Source organism: Leucoraja erinacea, chromosome 8, assembly GCF_028641065.1.
Source record: "Leucoraja erinacea ecotype New England chromosome 8, Leri_hhj_1, whole genome shotgun sequence".
NCBI lineage: Eukaryota > Metazoa > Chordata > Chondrichthyes > Rajiformes > Rajidae > Leucoraja > Leucoraja erinaceus.
In genome coordinates, this window is record NC_073384.1 from 7,057,604 (window position 1) to 7,075,655 (window position 18,052).

General features: G+C 45.6%; 1 protein-coding gene across 7 annotated transcripts in view; it reads right to left on the bottom strand.

Moving 5' to 3' along the window:
* Window positions 1-8,316: 8,316 nt before the first annotated feature.
* The window catches only part of LOC129699284 (1-phosphatidylinositol 4,5-bisphosphate phosphodiesterase beta-4), a 524,489-nt gene continuing 514,753 nt past the window's right edge, over window positions 8,317-18,052 (bottom strand). For 5 of the 7 annotated variants that reach the window (XM_055638943.1, XM_055638941.1, XM_055638942.1 and 2 more), the window contains 2 exons: window positions 12,112-13,801; window positions 8,318-11,944 (listed from right to left, as the gene is read on the bottom strand). In XM_055638943.1, coding sequence (XP_055494918.1) covers window positions 13,713-13,801 — 89 coding nt within the window. In that variant the 3' untranslated portion in view covers window positions 8,318-11,944; window positions 12,112-13,712. Of the gene's footprint in view, window positions 11,945-12,111; window positions 13,802-18,052 lie in introns of all 7 variants that reach the window. The other 2 variants (XM_055638946.1, XM_055638944.1) reach the window with 1 other exon arrangement.

Sequence of the window (18,052 nt, forward strand, 5' to 3'; positions counted from 1 at the left end):
CGATACGATACGATAGAACTTTATTTATTCCAGGAGGGAAATTGATCCCTCAGTCATAAAAACACACAAGAAACATGAAACATGCAATTAGAGTGACGAGTGGAACGGATTGCGAGGTGTACAAAGATTGGGCAGGGGAGTCAGTCTACCCCACCTCTGACTCCGCTATCTTTAAGCTCGACCTAACTCTCTCCCACACTCCAAAGACATTCTGGGTTGTCAGTTAATTGGCCTGGTATAATTGTAAAACATTCTGTGTAGGATCGCTGGTTGGTGTGGGCTCGGTGCATTCGGCCCACCAAGTCTACTTCGCCATTCAATCACGGCTGATCTATCTCTCCCTCCTAACCCCATTCTCCTGCCTTCTCCCCATAACCTTTGACACCCGCACTAATCAAGAATCTATCTATCTCTGCCTTAAAATATCCGCTGACTTGGCCTCCACAGACTTCTGGGCATGTCTACAGTGGTCATGAACGTTACTGGGTTTCTCTTCACGAGGATGTGGAACGTGGACAGGCTGGGTGTGAATGGATGTGAACCATGTGTAGGAAAATGGGACCAGTGTAGATGGGGCATCTTGGTGCCCAGCATGGGTAAGTTGGGCTGAAGGGCCTGCTTCCACGCTGTATGATTCCGTGAAAAGATCGGCCACTGTGCACCCCAGCTAATTTTAAGCTTAGTTTGGTTTAGTTTCGAGATACAATGTGGGAACAGGCTATTCCGCCCACACTAGCAACATCCTACACACTGTCACGGGGAGAACGTACAAACTCCGTACAGACAGCACCCGCAGTCAGGATCGTACCCGGGTCTCTGGCGCTGGGAGGCAGCTACTCTGCGGCTGTGCCCTTTCTCTCCATTAATTTTTACATATTTTTGAGAGTGAAACCGGATTCCATCGATCCCATGAATTTCCTAGTGTGCGGGAAGGAACTGCAGATGCTGGTTTACACTGAAGATAGACAAAAAAAAGCTGGAGTAACTCAGTGGGTCAGGCAGCATCTCTGGAGAAAATGGTCTGATGAAGGGTCTCGACCCGAAATGTCACGTTCTTTTCTCCAGAGATGCCGTCTGACCCGCTGAGATTACTCCAGCTTTTTGTGATATCGCTGAATCCCTGCCCTTCCTTCTAATGCTAAACTTCTCACTGAATATTCCTCACGGTACTACTCCCCCCTGTCTACTGACGATATATTTTATCAAGCAACTGAACCATCTGACCAACAACTAGAGTTCTGGGCACCATATTATTGGAAAGATGGTGTCAAGCTGGACAGGGTACAGAGAAGATTTACCGTGATGTTGCCTGGACTAGAGGGTGTGAGCTATAGGGAGAGGTTGAGCAGGCTGGGACTCTATTCCTTGGAGCGCAGGAGGATGAGCGGTGATCTTATAGACATGTCTACTGTAAAATCATGGGAGGAATAGATCGGGTAGACGCCCAGAGTCTCTTGCCCAGTGTAGGGGAATCAAGGACATAGGTTCAAGGTGAAGGGGAAAAGATTTCATAGGAATCTGAGGGCTGACTTTTTCACACAAAGGGTGGTGGGTGTATGGAACAAGCTGCCAGAGGAGATAGTTGAGGCTGGGACTATCCAAACATTTAAGAAGCAGTTAGACAGGTACATGGATAGGAGGGATATGGGCCAAACGCAGGCAGGTGGGACTAGTGCAGCTGGGACACGTTGGCCAGTGCGGGTAAGTTGGGCCAAAGGGCCTGTTTCCACGATGTATCATTCTATGACTGAATGATTCTTATGTCTCTAGAGAGCAGTCCTGACTGATCAACCACAGTGGAGGCGCTCGGACTATCTTTGATTGGACTTGACTGGACTTTATCTTGCACTAAACGTTATTCCCTTTATCCTATGCGTGTACACAGTGGGCAGCTCGAATGTAATCATGTAGAGTCTTTTCGCTAGAGATAGACACAAAAAGCTGCGGTAACTCCGCAGGGTCGGGCAGCATCTCTGGAGGTGACTGGTTAACACGTACCAGAAGCATTTCACTGTACGTGCGACAATAAATCAAACTCAAGGATTAAAACCCTTGCGATCTCCTCTCCACCATCCAGAAACATGCGCTGGAGAGTTTCAATAGTCAACGATTCAATGGAGGAAATTGGGTGAAGATTCTCTTTCAAACAGCTTGTATTTTGATTGTAGACACAAACTAACTTGACGGGTCGGAGAAGGAATTGGTGACGTTTCGGGTTGAGACCATTCTGCAGTGTATATAGAGTGGGATATACATAGTATCAAAGGCCTAGCTGGGGTTGCAAGCTCTGTGTTTGCACCCATGAGAATGACTGGAAAAGGAAGGTAGACACAAAAAGCTGGAGTAACTTAGCAGGTCGGGCAGCACCCCAGGAGAAAGGGGTTAGGATGGAGAGATAGATCAGCCATGATTGAATGGTGGAGTGGATGGAATTGAATTGATGGGCGGAATGGCCTAATTCTACTCCTATTCCTTATGACCATATGAGACCCATATGGGTCTGAAGAAGGGTCTCAATCTGAAACGTCGCCTATTCCTTCGCTCCATAGAATCTGCCTCACCCACTGAGTTTCTCCAGCATTTTTGTCTGCCTTTGAGTAACTCAGCAGGTCAGGCAGCATCTTTGGAGAGAAGGAATGGGTGATGTTTCGGGTCGAGTCTCAGAGTCAGGGGAAAGGGAAAAGAGAGATATAGACGGTGATGTAGAGAGCTATAGAACAAATGAATGAAAGATAATGCAAAGAAGAAACGATGATAAAGTAAGCAGGGCCATTGATAGCTGTTTGCTAGGTGTGAACGAGAAGCTGGTGCGACTTGGGTGGGGGTGGGATGGAGAAAGAGGGAATGCAGGGGTTCATAAGATCATGTGATAGGAACAGAATTAGGCCATTCGACTCATCAAGTCATGACTGATCTATCTCTCCCTCCTAACCCCATTTTCCTGCCTACTCCCCATAACCTCTGACACCCGTACTAATCAAGAATATCTATCTCTGCCTTAAATATATTCACTGACATGGCCTGAAAAAAATTTGTGACTAAAGAAATTCCTCCTCACGTCCTTCCTAAAAAAACGTCCTTTAATTCTGAGGCTGTGACCTCTAGCCCTAGACTCTCCCACAAGTAGAAACATTATCTCCTCATCCACTCTACCCAGGCCTTTCACTATTCTGTACGTTTCAATGAGGTCCCCCGCTCACCATATGTTAACCCACTAATTCCTGAGTTTGTTCTTGTAAACCTCCTCTGGACCCTCTCTCCAGAGCCGGCACGTCCTTCCTCAGATATGGTGCCCAAAACTGCTCACAATGTTCCAAATGCAGCCTGACCAGCGCCTTATAGAGCCTAGGCATTACTTCACCTGGTTTTGTATACAAGTCCTCATGAAATAAATGCTAGCATTGAGTTTGCTTTCTTTACTACCGATTCGACTTGCAGATTAACTCTTTTGGGAATCCTGCACCAGCATTCCCAAGTCCCAAGTCCCTTTGCACCTCCGATTTCTGGATTCTCTCCCAATTTAGAAAATAGTCTAGGCCTTTATTCCGTGATTTCCTTGGTTACTTGAAGTTAGAGAGAAAAGGGAGGTGGCAGATCTGGGAGAGACATCATCTGAGAACTATTAGTCATTTTAAAGGGCGGAACCAAAGATCCTATAGCGGAGCAAGATAGACCACTCCTGCTAAATGCAATGGGCTGACGGTGTAGTACGCAACGGAGTGGAACGTGGGCCTTTTTTTCATCCATTTCAGTAACCCGACCCGACCCGACCCGACCCGACTCGCAGTGTAATCAACGTTGCGGGGGAACAGTTTGTGTTAATAAATGATAATTCTGAAAATGAGGAGAAGATTTTTACCAAATAACTTTTAATTTTACGAGGATGTTTCCGTAACCGAACTGGCTTCCGACTCCGCACTAGTATCTTTGCTCGGCTACGGGATCTTTGGTGCGGGGACGGAAGCCCGAAAATTCCCCACGAATCTGCCCATGACCGTACTACGTCTTTTTCGTTGAGTGATCTACCTTGCTCGCTATAGGATCTTTGGGCAGAACATCCCTGTCCAGGCTCAGAGGCCACAGCCTCAGAATAAAAGGACGTACCTTTAGACAGGAGATGAGGAGGAATTTATTTCACCAGAGGGTGGTGAATCTGTGGAATTCATTGCCACAGACAGGTGTGGAGGCCTAATCATTGGGTATTTTTAAGGTGGAGATTGATAGATTCCTGATTAATAAGGGCACCAAAGGTTATTGAGAGAAGTCAGGAGAATGGGGTTGAGAGGGAAAAATAAATCAGTCATGATCAAATGATTTAGATTAGATTAGATTAGATTTGTTTATTGTCATTCAGACCTTTCGGTCTGAACAAAATTTTGTTTCCCTGCAGTCATACATATAATTTAAAAAAATGACAAAAACACATAGTCAACACAAATTTAACATGGCGGAGTAGATTTGATGGCCCGAATGGCCAAATTCTGCCCCTATGTCTTATGGTCTAAGAGATTAATTCCCGGGATGGCGGGACTGACATATGATGAACGAATTGAGGCTTGTATTCACTGGAATTGAGAAGGATGAGAGGGTATCTTATAGAAACATACACAATTCATAAAGGATTGGACAGGCTAGATGCAGGAAAAAATGTTCCCGATGTTGGGGGAGTCCAGAACCAGGGGTCACACAGTTTACAAATAAGGGGTAGGCCATTTAGGACTGAGATGAGGAAAACCTTTTTCACCCAGAGTGTTGTGAATCTATGAAATTCTCTGGCACAGAGGCAGTGGAGGCTAATTCACTGGATGTTTTCAAGAGAGAGTTAGATTTACTGATTGGGCTAACAGAATCAAGGGATATGGGGAGGAAGCAGGAACGGGGTACTGATTTCGGATGGTCAGCCATGATCATATTGATTGGCGGTGCTGGCTTGAAGGGCCGAATGGCCTACTCCTGCACCTATTTTCTATGTTTCTATGTTCTGCTAGTTCCACAGTTCACATTCTTGTATCCAAAAAAGCTGGAGAAACTCAGCGGGTGCAGCAGCATCTATGGAGCAAAGGAAATAGGCAACGTTTCGGGCCAAAACCCTTCTTCAGACTGATCGGGGGCGGGGGTGGGCGGGGACAAGAAAGGACAAAGGAGGAGGAGCCCGATGGCTGGGGGATAGAAGGAGACAGCAGGGGGACTGAGGAAGGGGAGGAGACAGCAAGGACTAACAAAATTGGGAGAATTCGATGTTCATGTCCCCAGGATGCAGACTCCCCAAACGGAATATGAGGTGCTGTTGCCTATTTCCTTCGCTCCATAGATGCTGCTGCACCCGCTGAGTTTCTCCAGCTTTTTTGTCTACCTTCGATTCTCCAGCATCTGCAGTTCCTTCTTGATCACATTCTTGTATCTCTTTGTTATCATCTCTTCCCCAGCCAACAGTGGGCCATTGTGGGCTCCACCTTTCCTTGGTCATCTGTTGCCGGCCCCCCGTTTGTTCTGGTCTTTTCCCACCTTCAATCTCCACCCCCCCTCCCCCCTCCCCCCTCCCCCCTATCCACTCTACTCTCAGTCTGAAGAAGGGTCCCGATCCATTTCTCCAGAGATGCTGCCTGACCCGCTGAGTTACTCCCGCACTTTGTGTCTATCATCACTACTGAAGCTTTCTAGTTTTAAAAATGTCCCCAATTACAGTGGAACTCACTGGGAATTTAAAGGGCCTGCCCCACTTAGGCGATTTTGGGCAACTATAGGTGACTGCCGAAAAATCTTCAACATGTTGAAAATTTTTCGCCGACAGTGGCGACAATTTGGGCTGTCGGACGTTGTTGCCGGTGCAGCCTTCGGTGAATTCCATTGTTTTAGTCACCGGCAGTCGCCTAAAAAAATCGCCTAAGTGGGACGGGCCCTTAAATGCGGCTCGACCGACATTTGCAGCGGCCTCTGCAGTCCCTCTGTCTTTTTTTAATTTTTGTCCTGTTGAGTGTATAGTTTGTAGTGGTTTATATATTGTTTGTAACTGTGTATATGTGGGGGCAGGGGGGGAAACGTTTAAATCTCTTCCCTGGACGGGGGACCTGACCTTTTCCCTGTCGGGTCTCCGTTGTCGTTGGGGCCTAGCACCGTGGAGCGGCCTCCAACCGGATTCGACTTGGGGGCTCCAGTTGCAGAGCCTGCGGACTGACCATCGGAGCTGGCTGGCTTCGGAGCGTGGAGAGCTGTGGTGGCGCGCGGCTGCGACCCGACTTCGGAGCTTTGGAGGCTCCAGCCGCAGGCACGGTGGACGGTGACACGGGAGCTCGCGGGTCCCTGGTGGGAGACCGCTTTTCAGAGCTCCCGCAACGGCAAGTTCTCCCGCCCAAATTGCGGGGCTGAAAACGACCCGGAGCGGGGCCTCACATCGCCCCGCGCGGTTTCAACATCGGGAGAAGAATGGAGAGCAGGGGAGAGACAATGACTTAGCCTTCCATCACAGTGAGGAGGAGATTCACTGTGATGGATGTTTGTGTAAATTGTGTTAATTGTGTGTCTTGGTTCTTTTCTTGTTGTATGACTGCAGAGACCAAATTTCGTTTGAACTTCATTTGAGGTTCAAATGACAATAAACGGTATTGCATTGTATTGTATGCTGCACAAGTTAAAACCAAGTTGATGAAAATTAAAAAGACTCTACATTTTATTACTATTTCATCAATGTCAAGAGATTGCATTGAGTAGAATTAAAATAGCAAAGTGTTCCCTAAATCTAGAACATTATGATCAGTGATATATATTCATCTTTTAGTTTAGTTTAGTTTAGTTTGACCTATTCCTGCATCTATTTTTCTATGTTTCTATTTTGTTGTCAACTGTTTGATAGAAATGGGGTTAAGAGGCAGGAACTGAATTGATTGGAAGATTAGCTGAGAAAGCATGCTGGACATGGGAACAAACTGGTGTTGGGTCACACCAAGGGCAATGATAAAATATCACTTTTTCCTGTCCAGATTATTATCTCAATGGGCAGATTATTATCTCAATGGGGTTAGGTTAGGTAAGGGGCAGGTGCAGCGAGACCTGGGTGTCCTTGTACACCGGTCACTGAAAATTGGCGTGCAGGTACAGCAGGCAGTGAAGAAAGCTAATGGAATGTTGGCCTTCATAACAAGAGGATTTCAGTATAGGAGTAAAGAGGTTCTTCTGCAGTTGTATAGGGCTCTGGTGAGACCACATCTGGAGTATTGTGTACAGTTTTGGCCCCTAATTTGAGGAAGGTCATCCTTGTGATTGAGGCTGTGCAGCGTAAGTTCACGAGATTGATCCCTGGGATGGCGGGACTGTCATATGAGGAAATATTGAAAAGACTAGGCTTGTATTCACTGGAGTTTAGAAGGATGAGGGGTTATCTTATAGAAACATAAAAATTATAAAAGGACTGGACAAGCTAGATGCAGGAAAAATGTTCCCAATGTTGGACGAGTCCAGAACCAGGGGCCACAGTCTTAGAATAAAGGGGAGGCCATTTAAGACTGAGGTGACAAAAAACGTTTTCACCCAGAGAGTTGTGGATTTGTGGAATTCCCTGCCACAGAGGGCAGTGGAGGCCAAGTCACTGGATGGATTTAAGAGAGAGTTAGATAGAGCTCTAGGGACTAGTGGAATCAAGGGATATGGGGAGAAGTCAGGCACGGGTTATTGATTGGGGACGATCAGCCATGATCACAATGAATGGCGGTGCTGGCTCGAAGGGCCGAATGGCCTCCTCCTGCTCCTATTTTCTATGTTTCTATGTTTGGTGCTTAAAAATGACAAAGGGTTTTTCAACATTTTGTTAAGCATTGACACAAATATATATTTGCATAATTGGGAACTTTGATATGAGTTTATAGTTTGGTTTAATATTGTCGCAGGTGCTGTGAAAAGCTTTTTGTTGCGTGCTTGCCAGTCAGCGGGAAGACTATGCATGATTACAATCGGGCCGTCCACAGGGTACAGATACAGGATGAAGGGTGGAACGTTAGGTGCAAGATCTTCTTCTTCTTGCGAATGAAACATCAATAAACCAAAGGAATAGTTAGATATCAAGCCGGGTGTTGAGCAGCCAGGTTGTTGCCTCTGGTGGCGTCAATGTCTGCCAGGCCCTGACACAGCTCCATTTGGTGGGGTGGTAGAGCGGGCACCCAGAGATGACATGGTTGGCTGTCTGGTTGTTCTGCTCCGCATTCACAGGCTGGGCTCTGGCAGAGGGAGCCCCCATCTCCACACGCAGGCATTGAAACGCCCAACTCCAGTACCAAGTCTGTGGAGCTTCACCCGTCCACGCTCCTCTGGGGAGGTGAGACCCTGGACAGCTTCTATGTGGTGAAGAGATGTAGCTGTGTAATGGAGATGAGGTTGCCTTCCACTCCTGTGACCACTTGGTGGCTATCCAGTGAGTTTTGTCTCAGTTGGCTGGATGGATGCTCGGAGTTGTTTTCCATGTGGAGCAAATGGGTGACGGGACTTCAGTCGGGGTGGCCTCTGCTCTCTGCTGATAGCCTGATGGAGGAGGTGATCTGGGTCCATGGCATGACGAGATAGTGCCAGAGTTGCTGCTTGCCTTCGAATCCCTGTAGGCAGAATTCCTGCAAGTATAGGGAGCTGCTCGACTGGAGTAGGTTGAAGGCACCCAGTGATGGTTCGCAAGGTGCTGTTCAGGCTCGTGTCTACCAGGCTAGTATGTCTACTACTACTCCATACAGGTGCGCAGTACTCAGCTGGGGCATACACAAGAGCTAGGGCAAGATAAAATCCAGCGAAAGATGGTTAAAGATAGTTGGAAGATCTCCAATGAGGTAGATAGTAGCTCAGGACCACTCACCTCTTATCTATGGGACATTGGGGGGGGCACTAGATTTTTTTTTAACTCTTGGGCAGATGATATGCAGTTATTGTGTGAGGTATATGGGCGGCACGGTGGCGCAGGGGTAGAGTTGCTGCTATACAGCGCCAAAGACATGGGTTCGATCCTGACTATAGGTGCTTACCTGCACGGAGTATGTACGTTCTCCCCGTGACCTGCGTGGGTTTTCTCCGGGTGCACCGGTTTCCTCCCACACTCCAAAGAGGTGCTGGTTTGGAGGTTAATTGACTTGGTATAATTGTAAAATTGTCACGAATGCGTGTAGGATAGCATGAGTGTGCATGGATCACTGGTTGGCGAGGACTGCGTGGGCTGAAGGGCCTGTTTCCGTGCTGTATCTCTAAACTAACCATAACTGGCATTCAAATCATTTTGAACCTAAACTGGGTTTATTTACCTCTTTAAAACTTAGGAGTGAAAAATGATTCGAATGTAGCACTAACAGTATATTTTCTATTCTTGCTTTTTCTTTTCAACACCAATCTGAATATGTTTTCGGAAATTAAAACTCGTATTATTCTTACAGTGACTGTATTATGCTGAAGCAAAATTTGTAAATAGTTCCAAGAAGTTTGCTTCTAATTGCAAAAAAAACTGTGATATACAGGATGATTATTTCATAAGTTAGATGTGGCCCTTGTGGCCAAGGGGATCAGGGGGTATGGAGAGAAGGCAGGTACGGGATACTGAGTTGGATGATCAGCCATGATCATATTGAATGGCGGTGCAGGCTCGAAGGGCCGAATGGCCTACTCCTGCACCTAATTTCTATGTTTCTATGTTCTATGTTATCAGAGCAGATTTAGGCCATTCGGCCCATCAAGTCTACACCACCATTCAATCATGGCTGATTATCTCTCCCTCCTAACCCCATTCTCCTGCCATAACCCCTGACACCCGTACTAATCAAGAATCTATCAATCTCTGCCTTAAAATTATCCATCGCCTTGGCCTCCACAGCCGTCTGTGGCAATGAATCCCACAGATTCACCACCCTGTGCCTAAAGAAATTCCTCCTCATCTCCTTTCTAAAGGAACGTCCTTTTATTCTGAGGCTGTGCCCTCTGGTCCTAGACTCTTCCACTAGCGAAAAAGTCCTCTCCACACCCACTCTATCCAGCCCTTTCACTATTGGCTTTTCTATAAAACAGTACTCCAGCCAGCCACTGACTTCTCAGTTTTGTTTGTTTAATTATAATGGGGGTACAGAAACTATAAAATCGTATTAAAGAATCAAGAGGACATTGATTAAGGTTCATGATCTTCTACCTTGTAATTTGAGACACAATATAAATATAAAACACCTTTCACCAAATCTCTCTTTCTATATATAATATATATATTTAAACAAAACCAATACATGATTTCTCAGCAAACCTACTATCGCTAATTCTATAAGCAGCGGGACAATCATTCAATGTAAAACAGCCATTTAAAGGCGTTATCTACCAGCAAATAGAATTTTGCTTTTAAAATCTATATACCCGAGTTGCAGAATTTAGATGATTCCAATGTTTTGACATTGCACTTTGTTTCCTTGTGAAAGCAGCAATTCTAGTACCAGTTAGTTTCATCAGAGGTACGTCGAAAGGATTGTTACAGTAGTTATGCAATACATTTCGGTAATACCTACATATACAATACCATAATGGATGTGCTGTCATAGCTACCTGTTATACTGGGGTAAATGGCTTGCTGGAGAAGGATTCCTCAAAATGGCTGATAACACAAATTTTGCATTCCGATAGACAAATATATTCTTAGCAAGTCTGCAAGTTTTACACAATTACACAGCCCTTAGTATAATTGATATGCCTTAAAACACATTTTGGTCTTAAATGATGGGTATGGTATTAATACATATTTACAGACAATATTTCATGACAATATTTTCAACGTTACTAAGTTTGCTTTCTGTTGTACGGCGCTTCTGTCAAAATGGAAAAAAAAAAAAGTGTTTCGATCATTAATGTACATCAGATAACATCATTTGGCAACAACATTTTAAAATAGTTTTTCGACACAGATTTGACCCCTCTCTTCAAAGCGTTTTACAAGAGATGGTGCATTTTAGCGATCCTCGCACTTTGCTACAAGCAGCATTCTTAACGATGATCATTTAATGTTACATTTAAAGACATATTATCATAAATTATTTGCCTCTGTTCAGTGTTTCACTAGCCAAATGGGAAATGCTTTGAATTTCAACTTTTTTCCCGAAGAACACCACTCATTCACTTACAAGGAAAGTGATTCTTGAATCTCTGGTGCAGAGTGATGCGTATTTTTCTTTCTGACTTGCTGGCTGGATTACAAGAATCTTACTCCAAATCTTTGTCCAAACCTCAGAAAATAATGTTTGACGTTTTATTATTTGCTATTGATCAGAAATAGACCCTCGACATTCCTGCACAAGTGTAATAATATAGAATTTGTTCACATTATGTGCCTAGAATATTAATTGGGACTCCCTGATTCACTGTTTCTCAATTATTTTTGTTTTTTTGGTACAATATATTAATTTATTATGCAGGACTGTGTAATGAGACCTGTAACATAAGTTTTTGCCTTCCATCACAGCGAGGAGGAGATGCGCTGTGATGGATGTCTGTGTAAATTGTGTTGTGTCTTGGGTCTTTTTTTTCATGTGTGTATAACTGCAGAAACAACATTTCATTTGAGCCTCTATGAGGTTTAAGTGACAAATAAATTGTATTGTGTATTGTGTATTGTGTAACACAAGGAATGGTTACATTAGTGGCGAAGTAGGGTTCGATACTGTTATTGTTATAGTGCGTAAAACTGATGCCGAGTTGAATTTTTCTGGATGTGGTGTTTGTTGTTGTTGATGTGGGGAATAGTGAACCACCTCCTTGAAACCGTTTCTACTTTTATAACCAATTATGATAAATCAATGTTTTGTCTTGTAGTTTGGTTAATATTTTTAGAGACACAGCGCGGAAACAGGCCCTTCAGCCCACTGGCTCCGCGCTGACCACGGGTCCCCGTACACCAGCACTATCCTTCACACACTAGGGACACAAATCACAATCTTTACCGAAGCCAATTAACCTACAAACCTGTGTTTAAGAGGGAACTGCAGATGCTGGAGAATCGAAGGTTACACAAAAAAGCTGGAGACCCGTCTGAAGAAGGGTTTCGGCCCGAAACGTTGCCTATTTCCTTCGCTCCATAGATGCTGCTGCACCCGCTGAGTTTCTCCAGCTTTTTTGTGTAACCTACAAACCTGCACGTCTTAGGAGAAAACCCACGCAGGTCACGGGGAGAAGGTACAAACTCCGTACAGACAAGTAGCCAGATCAAACCCAGGTTCCTGGCGCTGTAAGGCAGCAACACTACCGCTGCGCCACCGTGCCATCCCGTGTACTTGGAGGGTGAAAAGGTTTTGGCAATATATTACACGGGCAAGATCTTTCTCGTTGAAACTGTAATTATGGCCTAGACACCTCAAATCATGAGTAATATATCTTATAATTTAAATATAATTGATAAAGAGTTCTACAGCCAGACCAGCAATGGTGTGCGTATCTTTAATCTAGAGATACAGCATGGAAACAGGCCCTTCGGCCCACCATGGTGATGCTGACCATCGCACTAGTTCTATGGTATCTCACTTTCTCATCCACTCCCTACACACTAGGGGCGATTTTACAGAGGGTCGATTCACCTGCAAACTTGCACGTGTTTGGGTGAAGTGAGGCAGTCAGAGGAAACCCACGCGGTCACGGAGAACGTGCAAACTCCACACAGACAGCTCCCAAGGTCGGGATCAAACCATGGCCTCTGGCGCTGTGAGGCAGCAGCTCTACCCGCTGCGCTACCCTAAAGTATCTGGCCCATATCTATATGAGTAAAAGTGCTGGAGTAACTCAGCGGGCCAGGCAGCATCTGTGGAGGGAACGGACAGGCGACGTTTCGGGTTGGGACCCTTTTTCAGACTGAATATATATATATATTGGGAATGATTGCACATTTAGACACTGATCACATTGGATAAAAAAAGACTTCTTTGCAGATCACAAGGTAGGTCCTGTTGTGTAACCTTTCCATTCCTGTGCATTTCATTTATAGTTCTTTGACTTTCCACCACTCCATCCCCGTACCTGCTATGCTGGAAGGGTCCCGACATGAAACGTCACCCATCCTTTTTACTCAAGAGATGCTGCCTGACCCGCTGAGTTGCCCCCAGCACTTTGCGTCTATCTTGGGTATAAACCAGCATCTGCAGTTCCTTTCCCGCTGAAGTTACCATTTTACCATCTAACAGCTGTTAGTTAAACCACTTGAACAGCGGACTGTAGTCAGAGGCAACGCTGATGGTTCAAAAGCCTCGACCACCCACAGGTGAACAAAGGAGGAAGATGACTGGACTTTATAACCTTCCACCACGGTGAGGAATGGGGATTCCACTGTGGTGGATGTTTATGCTAAATGTATTGTGTATTGTGTTTCCATTTTTACTTGTATGGCTGTATGGTAACTCAAATATCACTGCACCTTAATCGGTGACAATAAATGTGAATCTGAACTTGAACTCGAAATGAAATCCCGACACTGGCTTTACGGACTACCTTAACCAGGAATTGGCGATGAAAGTAACATTACTTGGGGACACGTATTAAATGGAATTAACAATCTTTAAAGTGCTCTTGACATCGAAGCCACTTGTATCAGTGTATGTCGAATCTTTGATACTGGAAATAGATGGCGACAAAAAAGGTTCGTGAGGTAAGAAGAGATGGCGAAGTCGTGGATGGGGGGGGGGTCGGCGGTGTTTGGACGTCGTCATTCGTTGTGTGCGTGACGGTTGCGTGTCGCCTCAGTCGGCTTCTGGGGAATTCAGACCACTGTCGCTGGTCGACGAGCCATTTCTGCCTCCAGCTTCACCATCTTCCGCATCTCTTTTGCCTGCGGGCGAGAGCACAGTTATTCTTAGGCTGCCGCTTGTCAAATGACAAGATAGAACAAAAGCGAGTCGAAACATCGAAACATAGACAACAGGTGCAGGAGTAGGCCATTTGTCCCCTCGAGCCAGCACCGCCATTCAATGTGATCATGGCTGATCATCCAAAATCAGTACCCCGTTCCTGCTTTCTCCCCATATCCCTTGATTCCGTTAGCCCCAAGAGCTGAATCTAACTAAATGATTCTATTAGCCCTAAGAGCCAAATGATTCCCTTAGCCCCAAGAGCCCCAACTCTCTCTTGAAAACATCCAGTGAATCGGCCCCCACTGCCTTCTGTGTGGCAGAGAATTCAATAGACAATAGACAACAGGTGCAGGAGTAGGCCATTCGGTCCTTCGAGCCAGCACCGCCTATTCAAGGTGATCATGGCTGATCATCCCCAATTGGTACCCCGTTCCTGCCTTCTCCCCATATCTCCTGACTCTGCTATTTTTAAGAGCCCTATCTAGCTCTCCCTTGAAAGCATCCAGAGAACCCGCCTCCACCGCCCTCTGAGGCAGAGAATTCCACAAACTCACCACTCTCTGTGATAAACAGTGTTTCCTCGTCTCCGTTCTAAATTGCTTACTCCTTATAAACTGTGGCCCCTGGTTCTGGATTCCCCTGGTTCTGGATTCACAACTCTCTGGGTGAAAAAGTTTGTCCTCATCTAAGTCCTAAATGGAAGTTTTGTAGGATAGAACTGCAGATGCTGGTTTAAACCAAAGATTATAGGCACAAAAAGTTGGAGTAACTCAGCGGGACAGGCAACATCTCTGCAGAGAAGGAATGGGTGACGTTTCGGGTCGAGACCCTTCTTCAGACTGAGAGTCACGGGAAAAGAGACGCAGTCCGAAGAAGGGTCTCGAGTCTCAACACAAAAGTAAGTACGTATTTTTAAATTGGCAAACAGTGCAGGTTTTAGACTTAGTGATGCTGCTGTGAAGCTAATTAATTTTAGCCCAAGGAGTTCACAATCAGGAGGTTGACCACAACCAGAGAGCAGTGCTGAACCACTATCTACCTCAATGGTGACCCTCGGACTATCCTTGGTCCGACTTTGCTGGCTTAACTTTGCACTAAACGTCATTCCCTTAGCATGTATCCGTACACTATAATTGGCTCGATTGTAATCATGCATTGTCTTTCCGCTGACTGGTTAGCACCCAACAAAAGCTTTTCACTGTACCTCAGTACACGTGACAATGAACTGAGCAGAGGAATATTATGAAAGAGACACCAGGAATTGCAGGTGCTGGGGTCTTGCATGGAACGTCAAGTGCTGGAGTAACTCAGCGGGTCAGGCAGTATCTGTGCAGAACATGGATAGGTGACGTTTTGGGTCGGGACCCTTCTTCAGACAGCCAGAGCTCAGTTATGCTTGGGCTGTTGTTTTAAAAGTGCAAAATGATGAGTCACAGAGTCATCGAGCATGGAAACAGGCCCTTCAGCCCAACTTGCTCATGTCGGCCAACATGTCCCATCTACGCCCGTCCCACTTGCCTGTGATTGGCCCGTTTCCCTCTAAACATATCCTCTCCATGTACCAGTCCAAATGTTTCTTATACGTTGCGATAGTAAGCTAAAGGTGAGAGGGGAAAGATTTAATAGGAAACAGAGGGGCAACCTTTTCATTCAGAGGTTGGTGGGTGTATGGAACGAGCTGCCAGAGGTTATAGAAACATAGAACCATAGAAAAAAGGTGCAGGAGTAGGCCATTCGGCCCTTCGAGCCTGCACCACCATCCAATATGATCATGGCTGATCATCCAACTCAGTATCCCGTACCTGCCTTCTCTCCATGTCCCCTGATCCCCTTAGCCACAAGGGCCACATCTAACTCCCTCTAATCGGTAGTTAAGGCAGGGACTATAACAGCATCTAAAAGACACAGATAGGAACATATGTAGTGAAGGTTAAGAGGGATATGGGTCACATGCGGGCAAATGGGACTAGTTTAAATGGGGATAGACACAAAATGCTGGAGTAACTCAGCGGGACAGGCAGCATCTCTGGATAGAAGGAACGGGTGACGTTTCGGGTCGAGATCCTTCTTCAGACTGATGTCAGGAGCGAGGGAGATACATAGATAAGGAAGGCCCCATAGCAGAAGTGTCCATGTGGCGGGGGGGTTTGGAAACTGGAAGTATCCTGAGCTAATTCTGCTACCACCATCATCTATTGCAACAAGCGATGGCTCCACTGATTGGCGCCGGAAGATTTCAGGACGGACGATGACAGCGATGTCAACATTTGAAACATGGAAGGTGGGCACGAAAGACGGTAGATAAGGAGGTGTAAGGTGTGAAAACAGGACAAAGGGAATGGAGATCAAGGAAACTATTGAATAGATGATTGTTAGCTGGGAGAACGTAACAACAAAAGGAAACAGAGATAAAATGCAATCAGAGGCAGCCAGAACCAGGAAGGGGGAGTCGATGGAGAGAGAAGGAGAGCAAGGGTTACTTGAAGTTAGAGACGTCACTGTTCATACTGCTGGAGTGTAAGTTGCCCAAGTGAAATATGAGGTGTTGTTCCACCAATTTGAGCTCTGACAATCATTAAAATGGGGCACCTTGGTCAGCATGGACGAGTTGGGCCAAAGGGCTTTCTTCCGCGCTGTATGACTCTATCTATGCCTCTATAAAAGTAAGTGCTTCTTTAGAAATCAGTAAACACTGCAGTTTTTAGATGTACTTTTTCACACACAGTGTGGTGAGTCTATGGAATTCTCTGCCTCAGGGGGCAGTGGAGGCTGGTTCTCTGGATACTTTCAAGAGCGAGCTTGATAGGGCTCTGAAAGATAGCAGAGTCAGGTGATATGGGGAGAAGGCAGGAACGGGGTACTGATTGGGGATGATCAGCCATGATCACATTAAATGGCGGTGCTGGCTGGAAGGGCCGAATGGCCTACTCCTGCACCTATTGTCTACTGTCTATTGTAGTTATGCTATTATCTTTTTAGCCCAAGGAGTTCCTCATTTGAAGAGAGACGTGTAGATGCTGGAATCTTAAGTAGAACACAAAATGCTGGAGTACTTCAGCGGGTCAGGCATCATCTATGGGGAACATGGATAGACGAGGATTTGTGTCTGAACCCTTCTTCAGACTGCCAGAGTGGTTATTCACAGGCTGTCCTTTCGAAATTGTAAGATAGAAAGAGAGTAAATGCTTCTTTTTGAAATTGGCAAATGGTGCAAAGGGTTTTCCCTGAAGCAACAACACTTAGCACAGCTTTTTGTCCCATTGACTTAGATAGAAGCCTGCCTGACCCAGCTAAGTTACACCAGCACTTTGTGTTCTAGCTCATGAAATGCAACGGTGATGCAGCGGTAGAGCTGCTGCCTCACAGCATCAGAGACCCGGGTTCAATCCTGCCTGCGATCCTGAGTTTGCACCTACTCCCCATGACCTGCGTGGGTTTTCTCCGCATGCTCCGATTTCCTTCCACACTCCAACGATGTACATGTTTGTTGGTTAATTGGATTCTCTAAATTGTCCCTAGTGTATAGGACAGACCAAGTCGATGGGGATCGCTGGTGGTCCAAAGTGGCCTGTTTCCGTGCTGAGTCTAAAGAAGTCCCTAGTGTGTGTAGGACAGTGTTAGTGTATGGGGGGGTCGCTGGTTAGCTTGGTGGGCCAATGGACCTGTTTCCTTGCTGTATCTCTAAACTAAACTAAAGTCCGAAGAAGGGTTCGAAGAGTTCAGTCTGAAGAAGGGTCTCGACGCGAAACATCACCTATTTCCTTCCCTCCATAGATACTGCCTCACCCGCTGAGTTTCTCCAGCATTTTTGTCTACCTTCGATTGTTCCAGCATCTGCAGTTCTTTCTTAAACTAAATATCATGTCCGCCATCAGAAACTAACGATAGATAGATGTTTTCGGAGAACGAAATAGGGTATCTTTGCTGTGTCGGCTCCGAGATTGTGGAATGAATTGCCTCTGCACGTTAAACAGGCCCCTTCTCTAGCTGTTTTTAAGTCACTCCTGAAGACATATCTATTCTCCATGGCCTTTGTAGACCAGTAAGGTGTTGAATTGTTTATTAACTTTATTTGCTTGGTTTTGCTGCGTGGTTCGTACTCGTGTTTTATGTTTTTTAATTTATTGTTTGGATTTTTGTATGTAATTTATGCGCCTCGTGTTAGTTGTATGTTCTGTTGTTCTGCCTGTTTTATGATGTCTTGCTTGTTTTCTTTTTTCTGTACAGCA